At 42.5% G+C, this 18990-nt stretch overlaps 2 protein-coding genes across 2 annotated transcripts in view; both read left to right on the forward strand.

Annotated features, from left to right (window-relative positions):
- The first annotated feature begins 833 nt into the window (after positions 1–833).
- The window catches only part of POC1B (POC1 centriolar protein B), an 85592-nt gene continuing 67435 nt past the window's right edge, over positions 834–18990 (forward strand). Inside the window, 2 exon segments of the mRNA XM_032493646.1 lie at positions 834–1102; positions 1355–1439. The gene's annotated coding sequence lies outside the window, so the exon portion shown is untranslated.
- Positions 1742–6799, forward strand: LOC102514399 (polypeptide N-acetylgalactosaminyltransferase 4). The gene has a single exon (XM_006186968.3). It carries the CDS (start codon positions 2016–2018, stop codon positions 3762–3764), a length of 1749 nt encoding a protein of 582 aa, XP_006187030.1. The 5' UTR covers positions 1742–2015; the 3' UTR covers positions 3765–6799.

Raw genomic sequence — 18990 nt, forward strand, 5'->3', positions numbered from 1 at the left:
TGCGCAAATGAGCAGATTAGAGTAGAAACAAACGCACAGCAGAAAAACATTAAGTGGATGCACAACATCCATTCATTCGTTCATCACATTTATCCGGCATCTACATGCATATGACGCCGGGCATTGTGTGAAAAATAGTGATTAAATGCATTCAAACCTATCCTCCAGAGGTTTAGTTCCTTTGCGTGTATTAATAAATAGCAAGCTGCCCCACTTCATATCAAAGCTCTTTCCCAGGTTATAACAAGCTGTCTGGGACCCGCTTGAAATTCGCGCGCCCTGTCTCTTTAACGCGTAATAGAACTCTGATTGCATCGATCACAGAGTCGGTACCTTCTCCCCACATCTGTCTCTTTTCTATTCCGGTTACTACTCCCTTTCTGGGTGTCAAGCGGAGTGGGTGGGGGTCGCAGTAAACGTTGGCTTTGGTGTGTGGAGGCACCTGACTCCGGGGCGTCCCGCATGCCAGCTGCGGCGCCGGCGGAGCCTCGGGGCTCGGCTGGCCATGCCTGGAGCACGGGGTTTGACTGGGCCGCCGTTGTTGTAGTGACCGGGAGGTGCTGCCGCTCCGGGCGGACGGTTCCGGGCACCGCACGGTCCCCACTCCTACCCCGGCCCCTCCCTTCCCCCGGTTCCCCCCACCGGCAGGAGCTGGGAGCCGACTGCTCCCCTCATGGCCTCCGCCCCGGTAAGGACGGGATGGGGGACTCCTCCCCGGAGCCGGTCCTGTGGGCTGGGGGGCCAGGTCGGTGCCGCGCCCGCACCTGGCGGAAGATGGAGGCAGGTGTCCTCAGCCGGGCCCTGAGCCGCTAGCTCCTCGCTCCTCGCCCCGGGGCGCCCGCGACTTATCCTCCGCCACTGGGGCGTCGGGAGCGCCGAGCCCTGGCCGGGCTCCCGGGCGGCTCCTCACCGAGTCTCGGAGCTCCGACAGCCCGGGCAGCCCCATGGCCCCCGGAATTCTCTAAGGGTTCTCGTGGAGCGCCTGCGTCAGAATCACCGGGGAGGTTTTCAAAAAGTACGGAAGCCGGGGCCCCGCCTCGCACCTGTGACTGCGCGCCGGCGGGCGGGGCCCCGGAACGTGTATTTCAGTCAAGCTGCCCAGGTGGTCCCTCTCATTCGCTCGGTTCTGGGAAGCGCGAGTGTAGGATTTTGCCGGCTCTGCGGGGGTAGCTGGCCCTCGGCGTCCCCCTGTAGGGGCGGCCGCGTGTGCTCGCTTCGGACGCTCCCGCTCCGCACCCACCGCGGATGAGGACGTTCCCGGGCCGGCCCCCGGGGGAGGGGACAGCGTTGAACCCCGAACCCCCCAATTCGAGGTCTGCACCTGCTTTCAAAACTTGACAACTTTCCTTCCCAGGAGGACCCCGTTCTGGAGCGTTATTTTAAGGGCCACAAAGCTGCCATCACCTCCGTGGACTTTAGTCCCAACGGCAAACAACTTGGTAAGTTTTATTCTTTTTTTCTTTGGGTAATGAGACGCTTAACCTGTCGGAACCCTTGCCTCCTGTCCACGCTGGCCCCCGGGAGAACCACAGAGGCTCTGTGGGTGGGGGTGGTGTTGAAAGCGTTCGGAGACGCAGTCGGAGCCAGAGTGGGTTCGAGCTGGAGCCACCCCGGTCGTCCCCGCCGCCCCTCCAGCCGGGCCCCGCAGAGTCGCCTATAGGCCTGGACCTGACCGAGGACTTTCGCGAATTAGACACCAGGGGGAGTAGGTGGAAAGGGGAGGGGTTTGTCCTCGGCCTCGGGAGGGTGGGGTGTTGGCTGGAGAGTTTGTGAAAAGTTGAGAGACGAACAGGAGGAAGTGGGGAGAGAGGAGTTGGGGCTGTACCGGAGGCCGAGCACAGAGAGGCCCCAGGTGACCCCTGGGAAGCCCCCGTGGCTGGAAGGGAGCCGAGTGCCTGCATGAAAGGAGGGACCTGCTTGGAAGTTCGTTCCTACCTGAGCCGGGAACTCTAGCTTCGGGTTCGGCAGCCCTTCCCCTGCGTGGTGACTCTGGTGTCCGCGTCTGCGCCCCAGCCATGAGGATCCGGATGGCCGTGAGGTGGACGTGGGCAGGCAAAAGCTGCCTTCTGCTGGCGCTTTTAACAGTGGCCTATCTCCTGGTGGAACTCTCCGTCTCCACTTTCCATGCCTCCTCAGGAGCCGGCCTGGCCAGGGATCGGGGGCCAGGACGGTCCTCAGACCCCGGGAAAGAGGCAGTGGATTTGTCTCGACCGCTTTATGAGAAGCCCCCTGCAGATTCCCACGCAACTGGGGAATGGGGGAAAGCAAGCAAACTTCAACTCAACACGGGTGAACTGAAGCAGCAAGAAGAACTCATTGAGAGATATGCCATTAACATTTACCTCAGCGACAGGATTTCCCTGCACCGCCACATAGAGGATAAAAGAATGTATGAGTGTAAATCCAAGAAGTTTAACTATAGGAGGCTGCCCACCACGTCTGTTATCATTGCTTTCTATAATGAAGCTTGGTCGACTTTGCTCCGCACCATCCACAGTGTTTTAGAAACTTCTCCTGCAGTCCTTTTGAAGGAGATCATCTTAGTCGATGACTTGAGTGACAGAGTTTATTTGAAGGCACAACTTGAAACTTATATCAGCAATCTCGATAGAGTCCGCTTGATTAGGACAAATAAGCGGGAGGGTCTGGTTAGGGCCCGTCTGATTGGGGCCACTTTTGCCACTGGGGATGTTCTCACTTTCCTGGATTGTCACTGTGAGTGTAATACAGGTTGGTTGGAACCACTTTTGGAAAGGATCGCTGAAGATGAGACAGCAATTGTTTGTCCTGTCATAGACACCATTGATTGGAATACTTTTGAATTCTATATGCAGACTGGGGAGCCCATGATTGGTGGTTTTGACTGGCGTTTAACGTTCCAGTGGCATTCTGTCCCCAAACATGAAAGGGACAGGCGGAAATCGAGAATTGACCCAATCAGGTCACCCACCATGGCTGGAGGACTGTTTGCTGTCAGCAAGCAATATTTTCAGTACCTTGGAACTTACGACACTGGGATGGAAGTGTGGGGAGGTGAAAACCTGGAGCTGTCTTTTAGGGTGTGGCAGTGTGGAGGTAAACTGGAGATCCACCCATGTTCCCACGTGGGCCACGTGTTCCCCAAGCGGGCACCCTATGCTCGGCCCAATTTCCTACAGAATACTGCTCGGGCAGCGGAAGTGTGGATGGACGAGTACAAAGAGCACTTCTATAATCGAAACCCTCCAGCAAGGAAGGAAGCTTATGGCGACATTTCTGAAAGAAAATTACTACGAGAACGGCTGAGGTGCAAAAGCTTTGACTGGTATTTGAAAAATGTGTTTTCTAATCTACATGTTCCAGAGGATAGGCCAGGCTGGCATGGAGCTATTCGCAGTATGGGGATCTCTTCTGAATGTTTAGATTATAATTCTCCTGACAACAACCCCACAGGTGCTAACCTTTCACTGTTTGGATGCCACGGTCAAGGAGGCAATCAATTCTTTGAATATACTTCAAACAAAGAAATAAGGTTTAATTCTGTGACAGAGTTATGTGCAGAGGTTCCTGAGCAAAAAAATCACGTAGGAATGCAAAATTGTCCCAAAGATGGGTTTCCTGTTCCAGCAAACATTATTTGGCATTTTAAAGAAGATGGAACCATTTTTCATCCCCACTCAGGACTGTGTCTTAGCTCTTACCGGACACCTGAGGGCCGACCTAATGTTCAGATGAGAACTTGTGATGCTCTAGATAAAAATCAAATCTGGAAGTTTGAGAAATAGAAGAACACAATGGCAGTTTCGTCCTAAGCTGATACTAGCTTCAGGAAAGTCAAAGAGCCTTCAGAGAGCGTCAGTGAAGATTTATTTTATCAGCGTTCACCCAGTGGTCACCTGCGAGAGCTCTGTAAAAGCTGTGGATTATTTTGGTATAAAACACTGAAACTGGGTGCACAGAGAGCTGCTGTTTAATATTTCAAAGTGCCTCACTTATGGGTTGTTTCATTTAAGAGCCTTGTCGATACGGTCTCTTACTTCTTAAAGAAGTTGACTGTGACTTGTGATATAGAAAACATTTAAGTGCTGGACTTAACGATTGTAAAAGTCCAGGCACAATGAGGGATGATTTATGTTGATGGGTAAGTTCACTGCACATCCCATTTTTTAACAAAACTCAGAAATGTGCAGTTTGAGCTATTGCTACTTTGGTTGTACATAGAATTTGAATTTCATTTAGCCAGCACATTAAATTTTAGGTTTTGTTCTTTTTTTTAATTCTAATTTTCCTTTACTCAAAGAGCAATCAAGGAAAGTTAATCTTAAGGAGAAAGGCCTGGTTTAGACATATATGTGTCATCGGATGTTAATTTGAATGTGAGTTTAGAGATCTTTTAAATATACAGACATCTCAGAAGAATATGCCCACATCTGAATGAAATGGGAGATATTTACATTCCATACTTTGCAAACTTGAGCTCTTGAACTTAACTGATCTATATGGATACCTCATATTGCTCTGATGTTGTAAGCTGTCCTCTCTGTGAACTTGTGTGTGTGTGTATAGGGCATTTTCTGATTGCACTTCCTTAAGCTATGAATGTATTGGAGAGAGGGACTCATTCAGAATACTGTGCTTCCCTTTGTTAATGCTTAATCACTTAAAGTAAACACAGTGGGGGCCAACTATGTTTACTGAAATGTGTGAAACTGAAAGTGGGCCCTGTTCCACAAAGGCTGCCGAGCTCTTCTATGAGTTCTTGCTGATAAGGACTTTTAAGGATTGATTTTAAGACAAGGGAGAAGGACTGGCTTGTTAATGGTGGATGCTACCTTCCAGCTCGTTTTCAGCACCTAGCCTGGAGCCTGGCACTTAGGCAGCCGTCGTTAAGAGGGTGAATGAATGAATGAATGAATGTGCCTCTGGTCAGATCTTTTGGGCCTCAGTGTTCTCATCCGTGAAGTATCCGTGTCTGGGTAGATCTCAAAGAGCCCTCCAGCTTCTGGAATGTTACGCTTCTACAGTCAGTCACTGTGCAGTCTTTACAACGGTTTTATCTCCTCCCTGTTAACCTAGGTAATGTTGAGCAACGTTCAGTTCAGTTATGAAGCTGGAAGAGGGGAGTGGCTTTAAAAATTAAGTGAGCTGAGCTCAACTGAAGTGGTTTGTTTTGGACTGAGTGGAAAGTTGTTATGGTCAGTGTTTGTATTCCTTTTATTTTGACAACTGCTGAAACAATTTTTGTTTTCTGTCTTTAATCTTTCAAACTCTAAAAGTGGTCTTTGGGGCTAAGAATATGAATATTCCCAAACAAAATTATTTGAGAAGTAAACATAATTAAAAAAATTATTTTTACTGTTATTCTAATGTTATGTCCAGAAAGCACAGGCTGAATTTAGAATTAAGTTCCAGTTAGTTCACTTTGGTCTAGATTTATGAGAAATGCATGCTCCATAAAGAATCAGTCCAAGTACTCACAAGTTGTTTTCAGTGTCTACCTGATGACTTGGAGAGTAGAACTTTTGCAAAATTTAAATTTGGGAAACATTTTTAGGATAACCATTTCAAAAAGTAAAATTGCTACAGATTTTGAATAGTTTGTTTCTTTTATATTACTTAAAGTGAAAATGAGTTAATAACTTCCTATATGTTATGTAGCAAAGAATTGTCCAAATTCCACGTGCAATGTGCGTGGCCCTGAATTTTGCAGAAGGGTTGATTGGTAGCAGATACCCTCCTAAACCCACCCTCACCCCTTGCTCAGTCTGCCTTATTGTTTTTAAAATCACCCTTTCTCTTTTATTTATTTTTGTTGTTCTTCTTAGCCCCTTATCATATGGGAGATTTGATATATTCTGGTTGTATTTATTGGAATTGTTTTTATTCTGGTATCTTACTGCTCCTGTCAAAAGGGAAAGGGAGCACCAAGAAGTAAAGCGCTTAGTTCTTTACTTACTTTTTGCCTAAATTGCAGGGTGTGACGCATTAATCTTTGTGGAAGAAAATTTAGGCTAGTGTTTTATTTATATCAATAATTGGGAATAGGTAGGTCATTCATCCCTCACAATAATGGAAGTGAAGAACAAGAAGAACAAGACTTTTGCATCTGATATATAGGCATTTCCGATTTAAGTCCAAAAACACACTGTAAAACTACAAACAAAATATATTTTCATTCCTTACTTCTAATTTATTGGTACCAAAGTTCTCTTTTGCTGTAGATAATTAAGAGTTGATCTTTTAAATTAATTTACATGCTTAAAAGCAGTTTTAGTAAAAATTTGGTAGACAAGAAGTTTCAACTTTAAATGGTCACTATATCATTTAGCGTCCAATTCTGTGAATAGATTGACTACCTAAATAGGCATTTTTAGCAGTCTTTTTTTTTTTAATGGTAATCTAATCATCTGCAAGATCTCTATAACTGAAAATAACTTGTTTGTAAAAGAAAATCTGTCTATGCACCCAGCAGTAGGCTCCTGAGTATTCATTATATGTTGGCAAATCAAACTTTTCTAGGTTGGTGACAGGAGGTTATTTTTAAGTTGTGTATTTTTAGTTAGTTTCAATTTTAATTAACTAAGGGTCTCAATTTTGATTAATAAAATACTTAGCTTTGACTTGTTTGTCCTTTTGAATTGCTGTTTTAATAATACTTTTAAATGAGCACAAAGAATGTTAAGGTTCAGATTAATCTCTTTTGAATGATGAATTTTTTTCTGGGTGATGAATGGTTTCCATCCTTTTTTTCCTTTTGTTAATGGTGTTTGCAATATTGATTAAGACATTTGAAATAAAGTGTGTGCCTAATTTTTAGAAATGGATTCTGATGATTTTAGTCTATGGGATCACTCCTCCTGTGTACACATTTGTTGATGGTAACAGAAGTAAGTTAAGCTTGTAATTGTTTAACTTATTTGAAAATGCAGACAGTAGAAGATTTTTAAAAAGTCAAATCTCCTGTATTATTTTGCAAAGTCTCATTAACGAGCAAGTATTCTGAATTGGTATTAACACTATTAATGCATTAACTACTCATAGACAAACTGGAAATGATCAGGGATCTCTGGGACCCACTGGGGGCACTATAAAAGGAAGCAGGTGGCCACCTGTGTACATTAGCACAAATTTAAAAACCTGGTCTGAAAAGAAATACGTCTGTCTTATAAACTGCATAGCCTCACATTTCCCTCATCCCTCTCTCTGCATCACCCTGTCCCTAAGTGCATTTCCCGCCCACCAGTAGCATCTTTCTTCCTCTTTAATGATTCCTGCCTAACGCCCTTCAGCCCTTCCTCTCCCAGCCTGACATTGCCTGAGCATCAATAGTCTAAGGGCTCTGTTTATGTATCAGATGTTTTACAGCCACTTTCAGGGTATGTGTAGTCAAGCTGAATATACTTTCACTGATCTTATTTTTTTAATATAGTTTTAAAGGTTATTATAAATACGTGTGTTATGATCTTGCTAATACTGAGAAATATAATCTTCCTAGTAAGTTTCTAAGTGACTGTAACCCTATACAAATCATCTAATCTCTCTGTTTCAATTTCATAAGTGTAAAAAAAAAAAAGACTGGAAAATCCATAGAGACAGGACATTAGTGGTTTCCAGGGGCTGGGGGAGGAAGAAATAGAGAATGATTGCTAATGAGGATGGGTTTTTTGGAGAATGTGGTAGTGGTGATGAGAATGTTCTGGAACTAGTGACAATGGTTGTTTGAATTTGGGCAAAACAATGAGATTGTACACTTCAAAAGGGTGAATTTATGGTGTGTGAATTGTACCGCAATAGAAAAAAAACAAAACAAAACCTTGGTGGAGAAAAAGAGTCTGGAGAATTTCATGTTTTGCAGGAAAGATTGCTCTTTTCTATGTCCCTCTGAGCATTCTAGACTTTAAAACAGGCCAGCAACATTTATTATTAATACTTGAGTCATTCTGTAATTCAGCAGAATTAAGGAAGTTATATATGTGAATTTCCCAGCTTGTTATTAGGCTGCAGGTAGAAATCAGTTTGTATCAGTTTTTCCTAAAATTTCAGAAAAACTTGAATCAATCCCTTTCAACAGGAGGTAGATATTATTATAAAAGGTGAAATGAGTTCCTGAAGTGTATCGTTGTTTATGGCAGAACTGAAGTCTACCAAGGTCCTTCCAACTTGCTAGTAATCTGGTACTGTTTTTCCTTTTGTGCCAGCTTGATCACTTCCCCAGGCTGGCCTGGGAGGAGTGTCACCTGCAGGCCAGCAGTGTCCTCAGCTGTCTGGTCACCATTCTAATCCATTTACTTACACTTACCTAATCCTGTTCAAAAAAGGAATAGGAGGTACTCTGTTTACTTAGTACTCTTTTTTTGTTGTTGTTAATTCTGCTGTGTCAGGTGCTTGGGTGTACAAACAGGTGTACAAAACAGATGTGCTTCTTATGGTGGTATGAGGAATTCACGGTCCAGTGACAGAGACAAATTTAACAAGTAAACATCCAAATCATGTGCAGGTACAACTCGAAACAGGGAAATGGCTGAATGCTGTGAAGAAAGGGAACAGGCTTCTTTGAGGGATGATAACCAGTTTATGGGATCAAAGAACACTTCTGTGTGGAAGTTAGATTTAACTCAAGACCTTAAAGGAAAGTTACGTAGGCAAAGGCTAGAGGCAGAATAGCATATGCAAAGGTGGGAAAGATCTTGCCGTTGATCAAGGAAATAAAAGAAGGCCAGAATGGGTAGAGCTGTAAACAAAGAAAGAAAGAGAGCTCTGGGAGATGAAATTGCAAGGGGAGACAGAGGCAGCTTGCATAAATCCTTGGAGGCTATAATGGGTTAAATGGTGACCCTCCAAAAGATGTGTCCATATCCTAATCTCTGTAACCTGTAATGTGACCTTGTTTGAAAGAAAAGGTCTTTGCAGTTCCCATGATCAAAGATCCCGAGCAAGGATCATACTGAATTATCTGCCAGAGGCAGAGGTTGGAATGACAGCCTCCAGCCAAGGAGATCCTGAAGGCCCCCGAAGCTGGAAAAGGCAAGGAATGAAATCTCTGGATTCTTTAGGGGGAGTGTGGTCCTGCCAACACCTTGATTTTGACTTCTGGCCTCCAGAACTGTGAGAGAATCCATTTGTTGTTTTAAGCCTTCAAGTTTTTGCTAATTTGTTATGGCAGCCACAGGAAATGAAATTTTAGGTTTTGTTCTGACAGTTGTGGGAAGTTTTTGAAGAATTTTACATAAGGGAATGACACAACTTGATTTATACCTCAAAAATTTCCCTTTGGTTACTACGTGGAGATTGAACTACTGTTAGTAGAGAAATCAATTAGGAGCTATTATAGTAATATAATAATCTCAGCAGGAGATGATGGTGGTTCAGACTAGGGCGGCAGTCCTCTACCTTGGGTGATGGTCTGGGAGAGAGAGAAATTTGGGAGTTAGTAGCATACAAATGGTATATAAAGTCATGGGAATAGGTGAAGTCCTCTGGGAAGAATATAGAATCATGAGGGCAAATGCCTCATTTCTGAGTCCTGAAGATCTCCAGCTTTTATATCAGAAAAGGAGATAACAAAAGAATCAAGGAAGGAGTAGTTGGGAAAATAGGAAGGAAAGCCATTATAATAGAGTATCATGACAGCCAAGCTGTGAATAGAGCGGGGTACAAATGTTGACAAGAGGGGAGAAGATACTAAATAGTCACTAGAGAGAGTTGGGGAGGGAGTTAAAGAGCTGAGCACTGCTGGGCAGTGTGGAAGACCCATGTGCAATTGGTGACCGTGAATTTACAGCGCTCCCAGTCTTCCCGGGGTGTGTCTCACAGTCCTCACGGGCACAGATACAGTCTAAGAAAAGGCAGAGTGGCTGGAATTTTTCCAGGGGAATTTGAAGGAAGGAGGAAAAGTCAAAGGATTGAAGATACGTGTAAGAGAGGGATTATAAATTGGATTAGGAGAGAAATGAAGATGAATAAATTGGATAGTGAAATGAAGATCGTGAAAAGAGAGCCTCGGTGGAGAACGTAGGTCAGTGGATTAGAGTTCTGGATGAGATAGAAGCTGCTGAACAAGAAGGCTCTAAGGAAAGCATGTTGCCCAAGGACGGTGGGTTCAGTTAAGGGTCAGGGAGGTGTTCGTTCTGCCAGGAGCCAGGGTGTGACCATGGAATGGGTTGCTGAGGGAGCATGGAAGAAAAGGTCTTTGGAGAGGCCTGGTTGTCCCTGGGTCTGAAATGTTCTTCGGCACATCACTCTGCTTGGCTGGCTCCCTCTTGTCCTTTGTGCCTCTGCTTAAAGTGCCACTCCATTCAGATCACTCCCTCTGAATTAAGTATTCTACCCCCACACAAAATTCTCGTTATGACATCCTGCTTTATCTGTCATGTCTCTTAGCGTGATTTAAAATGGTATGTTTGCCTGCAGGTTGACTTGTTTCCCTCTTTTCCACTTGAATTTAAGCTCCCCATGTAGAGTTTTTGCCTATTTTGTTACTTAGGACTCCCCACACTGCACCCACCATGCTTTATATGTTGTTGGGGTGAGGTATCTGCTGAAGGAACTAATAATACAGAGAGTTGGAACAGAAAGAAAGACTGTGAGCTGAAGTAGGTGAAACAGGAAAGAGAAAATGATTGTCACTTGAAAGGGTTGTAGGGAACTTGATGTCCCCAAGCAGAGTCAAAGTGTGAGTAGTTAAGTAGGAGGAGGGACTTTTGGAGAGGAGGCTGTATCTATAAGGGAGATCACATGGTGGGTGTTGCTCTGGCCCGGCAGTAGCTCTGGGGAAGGAGAGAAGGCCTGGGTCCCAGGGTCAGCTAAGGGGATATCGGAGCATTATGGAATGAGTGCAGGACGACTGATGACCAGAGGGGCTGAAGGCTTAAACTTTTGGCTATGACAGGGGGCACGGAGCATGAAGTGTGGTGGATTTACACTCAATAGCCTCTTGGAAGGTGATGGGCCCTTGTGTTTCACAGGGTAGTTTGGGAGGTGATAGGAGGGGAAAGGATGGAGGAAACGATAACCTGTGAAAGGCCCTCCCTTATGGAGGCAAAAACAGACAGCTCAGTAGCTTTGCTGAAGTGTGTAGCCAGTAAGCCGCACAGCCTGGCTGAGCCCGATTTCCAGTCACCTTCTGGAGCTGCACTCTTTCCATTAGGCCAGTTCCCCAGAGGGCTGCAGTCAAGTTTATACAAACTTTAGAAGAGTTTGAAAGTATTTTCACATGATTTGCATAATCTGAGCTACATTTTAGAAGTTTCCATTTAAAATTACGTAATTTTAACGTTGAAGTTGTCACCCCCCCGCCTTTGCCCTCTGGGTTACCCTGTCATTGACTCAATCCCTGTTAACCTATGGGATGTTTATAGACTAACTGATGGTAAAGTACAAATTTATTTTTCCTTGTTCTGACTGAAGAGAAACAGAATGGAATTTGGAATTTTTAAGTTATTTTCCTCACAGTGAAACCACCATAAAACTTTGCCAGAAGTTCTTTTTCTGTTATGGTTCTTGATGGTAGCCTGTGCAGCAGCTTTATATACTGTTATAGTTTAAAATATTAGTCCCAAGTGCTAAAGTAATCTCCAGAGTGCACTGAGAGGCAGTTGCAGAGTGCAGTGTTTCTCAGATTTCGACGTACATCGGAATTAACTGAGAAAGTGTTCACAAGTTCAGATTCCTAGGTCTCACTCTAAAGAATGTAACTTACTAGAAATACGCATTTTTATAACAAGGTCCCCAGTAATTCTAATGGAGATAATCCGTAAATCCCTAGTGCTTCTCAAATCATTGGGTTCTTGGTTAAATGCCCAGGCTTTGGAGTCGGATAGAACTGAGCTATCCTTGGAGTTCTGCAACTTTCCATCCTGCGTGACTGGGGGCAGGTCAGTTAACGTCACCAAGCCTCGTTTCCTCATCCATGAAAGAGGGATAACGATAGTTACCTGCTTTGTGAGGGTTAAGTGAAAGAATGCCTACGAAGTTCTTCAGAGTACTTGGCCCGTAGTCACAACTCAGCGAGAGTTTGTGTTGCTGTGATTGTCAGTCCTCATCAAGATATGGGTTTGAACAAGTTAAATTTCTTTAGAATGTCATTACTAAAGATTATTTTTTAAAGGAACCACAACTCCATTGAGACTCTGTTTACACTACCAAGTTAATTACTTAGTGTCAGGTAGCAGGAAAATTATTCCCTCATTCAGGGCAGAGGAATTTCAAGTTAGTGCCACCACTAAATTATATTATTGCACAGTGCTTGGATAGTACCAGCTAATTCTGAAAGTACTGCATAGGGCATTAACGTTTATCTAGTGATGATGAGAATATTGCCATTCTATTACGCAGCCCTCTCCCGTATTGCCGTCTGGTTATGGATGTGTGTGCCTGGGTATTACATTTTCTCTTCTTAAAAATGTTTATGGTGAACTCCTTCTTGTAGATTTCCTTAGAAGATTTCCTTGTTTATATTTCCCTGAAGAAGGTGATCCAGTGTTTCTGTTGTGACCCAAAGAACAGCATGAATCTAGAAATGCAACAGAAAGTACAAAAGCATAGAGACCTCAAACTACACAGTTGAGGTTCATTGTGGTGGTGGATTTTAAAGTAGGACATAATGAGGGTAGAAAATATATTGAAGGACTTCCAAAATAACTGAAAAATTCAAGAATTTCTGTATCAATGTGATTGAGTTATTAGAACTCTCTTGAATATGGAATGAAAAGGCCTGAGAGGGATATACTCCAAATTTATAAAGCTGTGAGAGATACTATATTATGTACATGGAACTTTTTAGTAAATTCTAAAATATGTACTCTGAGCCATCGGTAATTCTTTTGGGAATTTAGCACAGTGGTATCATGCACATGTCAGGAACGACACATGTACATCACAGCATCATTTGTAAAATTACAAGACCCTAAACAACCTAAATAGTGTAGACAGTTTAAATAAATTAAGGGATAGCTGCACCATGGAATACTATGCAGCTGTTGAAAAGGCTAAGGCAGACTTCTGCCTCCAGTCATGACAGTAGCTGGTAACCAAACTTGCTCTCCAGCTGAAACCAACTGTAAAATGAGAATATAGGAGGCAGCTGTTTTCAGGCATTGAGCAACAGAGAATGTGAAGCTGTGCTCTTTGCAAGAAGGAAACACAAGGTGAGCCCCACTCAGTCACCTTGGCTTTCTCCCTGGGGGCACTCTTCGTGCTGCACAGCAGAGAGGTGGTGACAGCCTGGCCGAGCTGAGGCACCAGAAGTTATAGTTCTGGCTGTGACGGGGCTGAAATGTGTGGCAGGATTCCTGAGAAGTTGCTGCTGAGTGGGGAAGGCGGCCACAGGTGAGGTTTGGCTGAGGTTTAGGTTGAGGGTCTGTGAGGTCTAGCAGAGGTCACTTTCTGCCGGGCTGGAGGAGGACTGGTGATCCCAGTGACCATGCAGGGCTGGAAGTCCCTACAGCTCTAGCTGGGACAAAGGGGGAAATCCGGCCAAGCACCTCAGCTGAGACACCAGGGAGACAGGCCTTGGGCATCAGGACCACACCTGAAATAAAGGGCATGCCTGAAAACTAAATTCAGACCTGAAGGAGATCCACTCTGACAACGGATAAAACCAAGTCTGACAAGATCGCAAAGGAGTAAAACTGCACACTGAACTCTAGTTAGTAGGATTGCTTTCTGCCGTGGTGTGGATGGGTGGGTGGTTCTGAAAGTGTGTACTTTCACACTTGAACAGAAATATATTGAATGTAATGGGAGCCAGGTTTTTTTACTGTGTAAATGTGAGAACAGGGAGGGCTGGCATGTGTTCTGTGGCGTTAGATTGGAAGTGGAGTTATCAGCGTGAACTCATAATTTTTAGTATCTTTATCTTCATTTCTCCCTATGGATAGATACAGCTTTCTGTTTATATCCAACTTCTTAGTTCTGTGTGCCGAGATTTCTGTTTATATCTTATTTCTTAGCTCTGTTCACTGACACACCAGTATCAATGAGGAAACATAGTTTCCAGATCTTGGTTTCTGAATACCATTCTGTATTAAAAGGAATCAGAGCTTCTTGAGGGGAAAATGGCCAATTCCAGGGCTGGCACAGGGAAAGTGCATCTTAGAACATCTTGGAATTCTAGAAATAATAAAGTACTCAAAGAATAATGGATGCACATCAGAAGGGCACCGAGGCCAGCCTTAAGGGGCTCTTGCTAGCCAAATCTGGAACAATATGAGTCAGATGATAGTTTTGAATTATAACCCATTGAGTAAAATAATCTATGAGTCCACATTGACATAAGCAAGTAAATGAATAAATAGATAAATGGAGAAAAAGAGATTCTTCCTTAAAATAATAAGTTAACAACTTAAATATTAGTTCATTAATTAAGCATTAATTAGTAAATTATAGGAAAATTGTGGGTTGGAAAATCATTGAAGGATGCTAAGATTAAGTGAATGACAGTTAATTGAGGAAGAGGATATTTTTATAGTTTAAAGTATCTCCCTACAAAAAGCTTATTAATTACAAAGGAGAAAAATTTTAACATTACAAGGCAAAAACCACCTAAACCAAGTGATCAAAGTTAATCTCACCAATACTAGGACAAACAGGTACCACGTGTACCCTAATAAGATGCACTGATAAGGGCACAACATAATTTCTGTGGTATTCTTGTCAAAAATGGATATCCTGAATCTAATGACAAGGAAACATCAGGAAAAACATTGATGAACTTGCTACAAAAATAATAGGTCTTCAGTCCTCAAAAATAGCAAGACCAAGAGTGATCTATAAAATTTTCCTCTTATTTTACAGGAGACTAAAGACACATGGCAATTAATGTCCTGCATGTTCTGGGTTATATCATGAATTAGAGAAAATAGCTATAATTGGCAAAGTCCATATATGTGCTGTGGATGAGATAATAATCTATTAAATAGTATTTAATTTCCTGATTTTGTTAATTATACTGTGGTTTATGTGAGTAAATGTCCTTTTTCTTAGGAAAGACGTACTGAAGTGTTTAGTATTAAAGAGACGTTATGTCTCTAACTTGATTTCCAATAGGTAAGAAAAAATATGCATCTATAAAAGTGTTTATGTAGAGAGACAATAATAAAGCAAATGGACAATGATGGCAAAATCCAAGGTAAAGAAGATACAGGTGTTTCTTGTACTATCTTGTACTATTCTGTAAGCTTGAAATTACCACAATAAAAATTTATCAGAATCTTCTGATCTGTAGTCAGACACAGTATCCAGAGCACCACTGGCCCCACCAGTGATTGGATAAAGAAGTTATGGTGTGGATATAAATGTATATATATAGTGGGATACTACTCAGCCATAAAAAGAATGAAATAATGCCATTTGCAGCAACATGGATGGACATAGAGATTGATATTAAGTGAAGTAAATCAGACAGAGAAAGACAAATATCATATGGTATCACTTACACGTGGAATCTAAAATGTGATACAAATGAATTTGTCTATAAAACAGAAGCAGGCTCACGTAGAAAGTGATCTTACAGTTACCAAAGGGGGAAGGGTCAGAGAGGGCTAAATTAGGAGTTTGGGATTAGCAGATACAAACTACTATATAGAAAATAGATAAACAACAAGGTCCTACTGTATAGCACAGGGGAGTATATTCAATATCTTATAATAAACTATAATGGAAAAGAATATGAAAAAGAATATATATGTATAACTGAATCACTTTGCTGTACACTGGAAACTAACACAACATTGTAAATCAACTATATTTTAATAAAAAAATTATCGAAAATTAGTGGGGAAAGAATAAGGCTGCTCTCTGTGTTGATGAAGCATGATCTCCTGTACGTAATTCTAAGTGGGCTGGGGAGGGGAGGATAGGGAGCAAAATGCAGAATGACAGGAATGCTATGCTACCATTTGTATAAAAAATAACGTAATATCTTTGTATGGTGCCAGATGGCAACTAGACTTGTGGTGATCACTTTGAAAGGTATAGAAATATCCTATCACTATGTCATGTCATGTACCAGAAACTAACACAGTGTTGTATGTAGATCAGTTATGCTTCAAAAACAAACAAACTCATAGGAAAAAAGATCAGATCTGTGGTTACCAGAGATGAGAGTGGGAGGAGGGGGAATTGGATGAAAGTAGTCAAAAGCTACACACTTTCAATTATAAGATAAATAAGTACTCGGGATGTAGTGTACAACATGACAAAGATAATTAACACTGCTGTATGTTATACATGAAAGGTATTAGAAGAGTAAATCCTGAGTTCTCATCACAAAGAAAAACATTTTTTCCTATTTCTTCAATGTTGTATCCGTACGAGGTGATGGATGCTCACTAAACTTGTTATAGTAATCATTTTATGGTATATCTAAGTCAAGTCATTATGCTGTACACCTTAAGCTCATACAGTGAGGTCTATCAAATTATACCTCAATAAAACTGAAAGAAAAAATAAAAATGACCTAAAAAAACAACATGATTAGACTCATATTTAAGCACACAGGAGAGAGGATACTCATTTTCTCTTAGAATATTCAAGAAAATGCCTTCAGGAAGGGGGACCGGGTGGCCGAGGGATGGACGGAAATTTGGTAAATACTCTTGTAATATTGGAATTCTGTATCATATACATTTATGACCAATAGAAAAGATAACTTAACAACAAATGCAGAAATTGGAGGCAGTGCCATTTCTTTCCAGAAAAAGATACTCCTCACAGAGCAAACCTCTAATTAACTGTAGTTGATTTTGGTTAAATCAGTGAGAGAGCTCGGGTTGACTGAAGTTATTGCTGCTTCTGGCGTCGCAATAACTGTTGGCCTTTTGGACATTATGGAGAGCAAACCATTTGCATTCTCTTTATTGTCACCTCCAGAAACGTGGCACTGGCTTACGTGAGCATGGACTTTGTTCTTTCTTCTGTCCTAGTGAGGATTTCTTGAAATAATGGATTATTGTTATAGACTATAAATAAATTCTTTTTAAATAGGTAGATTACCAGTTAAACTTTTCTCTTAATTTTCTCCCTTTGACATTTTATCTCAAAATAGACCAGTCAGATGACGACTGGTACAAGCTTTGACATTCTGAATGATGTGGTAATGTTTATAGAGGGTGTGGCTCCCTGAAAATGTATGAAAGCAAATTCCAAGTTGACACTGTGCAGAACTGGCTCCAATAATCAAATACCTTCTATCATCATGGTATAAGGGTTTGGCGGGGCAAGGATAAGGAAGTAAGGGGGAAGTTCAGTGTTGGTTTTCATGGTTTCTAATAAGAATGCATTCATGGGGTTTTTGTAGATTGTTGGTCTTTTTTCTGTTTTCTTGAGATTTGGAAGAAAAGGTGGAATGTGGCCTGAACCTCACAGCTCTAACTGGCACATCTCTGCCTCTGGAGTTTCATAATTATTAGGGCTTGGAAATACCACCTCGCTCTAAGGTTTGGCTGTCCTGTCTGTCCTTTAACTCATGTGTTCATCCTGCCCTCTCAGTCTCTTCTCTTTAGTGAACCTCGTGCTGATAATGGCAAGTGTTGCTTTAATAGGAATATGTAGCCATCAACTCTAAATTTATGATTTTGGAGCATCCACTATGGTTAAGATACCCTTTTCCTTTTCAGCCAAAATATGTGAAGGCTCAAGTCCTGTGTCACCTTCTCGGTTAAGCATCATATTCTCATCCCACTGTCCCCTTCCCTTCCAATTCATTATTGCTTCACCAGGATCCTATGATACTATTTTTTCCTGCCTTGCCATGTTGATTATTAGCGACCCTGTAAACCTTCAGTGAGTTAATGAATCATTATCTCTCTCTACTGCCTCTCTCCCATTTTCTCCTCAGCCCACATCATTCCAGCTTTGATCCCACCACTTCACTGAAACAATTCTTACTGCCAAACCAGCATTTGGCCAATGGCCGACTTCTTGGGCAAATGACCTGTGTAGGTCCTACACTTGTTTAATGCTCTGCTATCACTGTCTTGACATTCTTAATGATTCTTCTGCAAGGGCCCCTAGATTTATGTTTTACACTAGACCCCACAAATTATATCACTGGTCCTGTCCTGTTCAGGCCTGATCTTACTAAATCTCTCCGAAGCACCTGACACAGCTTGCCACCCTTTTGGAACACGTACTGAATTCCTGGACACCGTGGTCCCCTTGCCCCTCCGACTTTACTCATGGCTCCTTCCTTTGCTCTTCCTTATCTCCAGGTTAAGTACCTTCATCCTCTCCTTCATCTAGACTCCTTTCCTGAGTGAGCTCTTCCAGTTTCCAGTCCTTAATGTATTTATCTAGATGGCTGGTGCTGACAGTAACAAAAACTAAAACTAGCAATAATAGCTACATTTGAGTGTTTTCTGTGTGCCAGGCACGTCTTACAAGTATTATTTTCCTTAATACTTTAAATGCCTTAATCTCATTAAATGTCTCTAAGATTCACCTGGGTGCCCAGGCCAAAAGCTGGCACCCTTGTTTTCTTTTCTCTTTCTCTCCCTCACACCTAATGTATTGGCGAGCCTTGCGGACTCTCCATTTACGATGTATCTTGGTTCTGATCACTTCTCCTGAGTCGGGGGGAAGGGGGCAAGGCACAACCACTGAAGGAATAACACAGCATTGAGGACAGGACACACTGGTTAGAACCAAGATGGTGGAAGATTCAACTTCCAGTAGACCTTGAGCCTCATGGCACAGCCACAGTCACCAAGATAGCCCCTAGGCTGACGATTAAAGGTCAAAAAGTGGTTGGGAGCCCAATTCCTAGAAATCCCTCCCCCTCCCCCAAAGTAGTTGGAATAATCCTCCTATTCCATATGCTAATCATATGCTAATTAGCATATGAAATTAATGAGCTCATAATAACTAGCAACTCTGCACCTCATGGTCGCTCTCTCTCTCTTGCCTTCTGAGATGGACCGCACTCTGTGGAGTACGCATCTACTTTTGTTTTAAACACCTCCACACCTCTTAGTCTCTCTCCCTCTCACCCTTTGGAGATGGCCCACATGCTGC

Source organism: Camelus ferus, chromosome 12 (assembly GCF_009834535.1).
Source record: "Camelus ferus isolate YT-003-E chromosome 12, BCGSAC_Cfer_1.0, whole genome shotgun sequence".
In the NCBI taxonomy this organism is placed as follows: domain Eukaryota; kingdom Metazoa; phylum Chordata; class Mammalia; order Artiodactyla; family Camelidae; genus Camelus; species Camelus ferus.

Excerpts from the sequence above, each read along its gene's own strand:
- LOC102514399 (XM_006186968.3), top strand. The coding sequence starts at position 2,016 with ATGAGGATCCGGATGGCCGTGAGGTGGACGTGGGCAGGCAAAAGCTGC.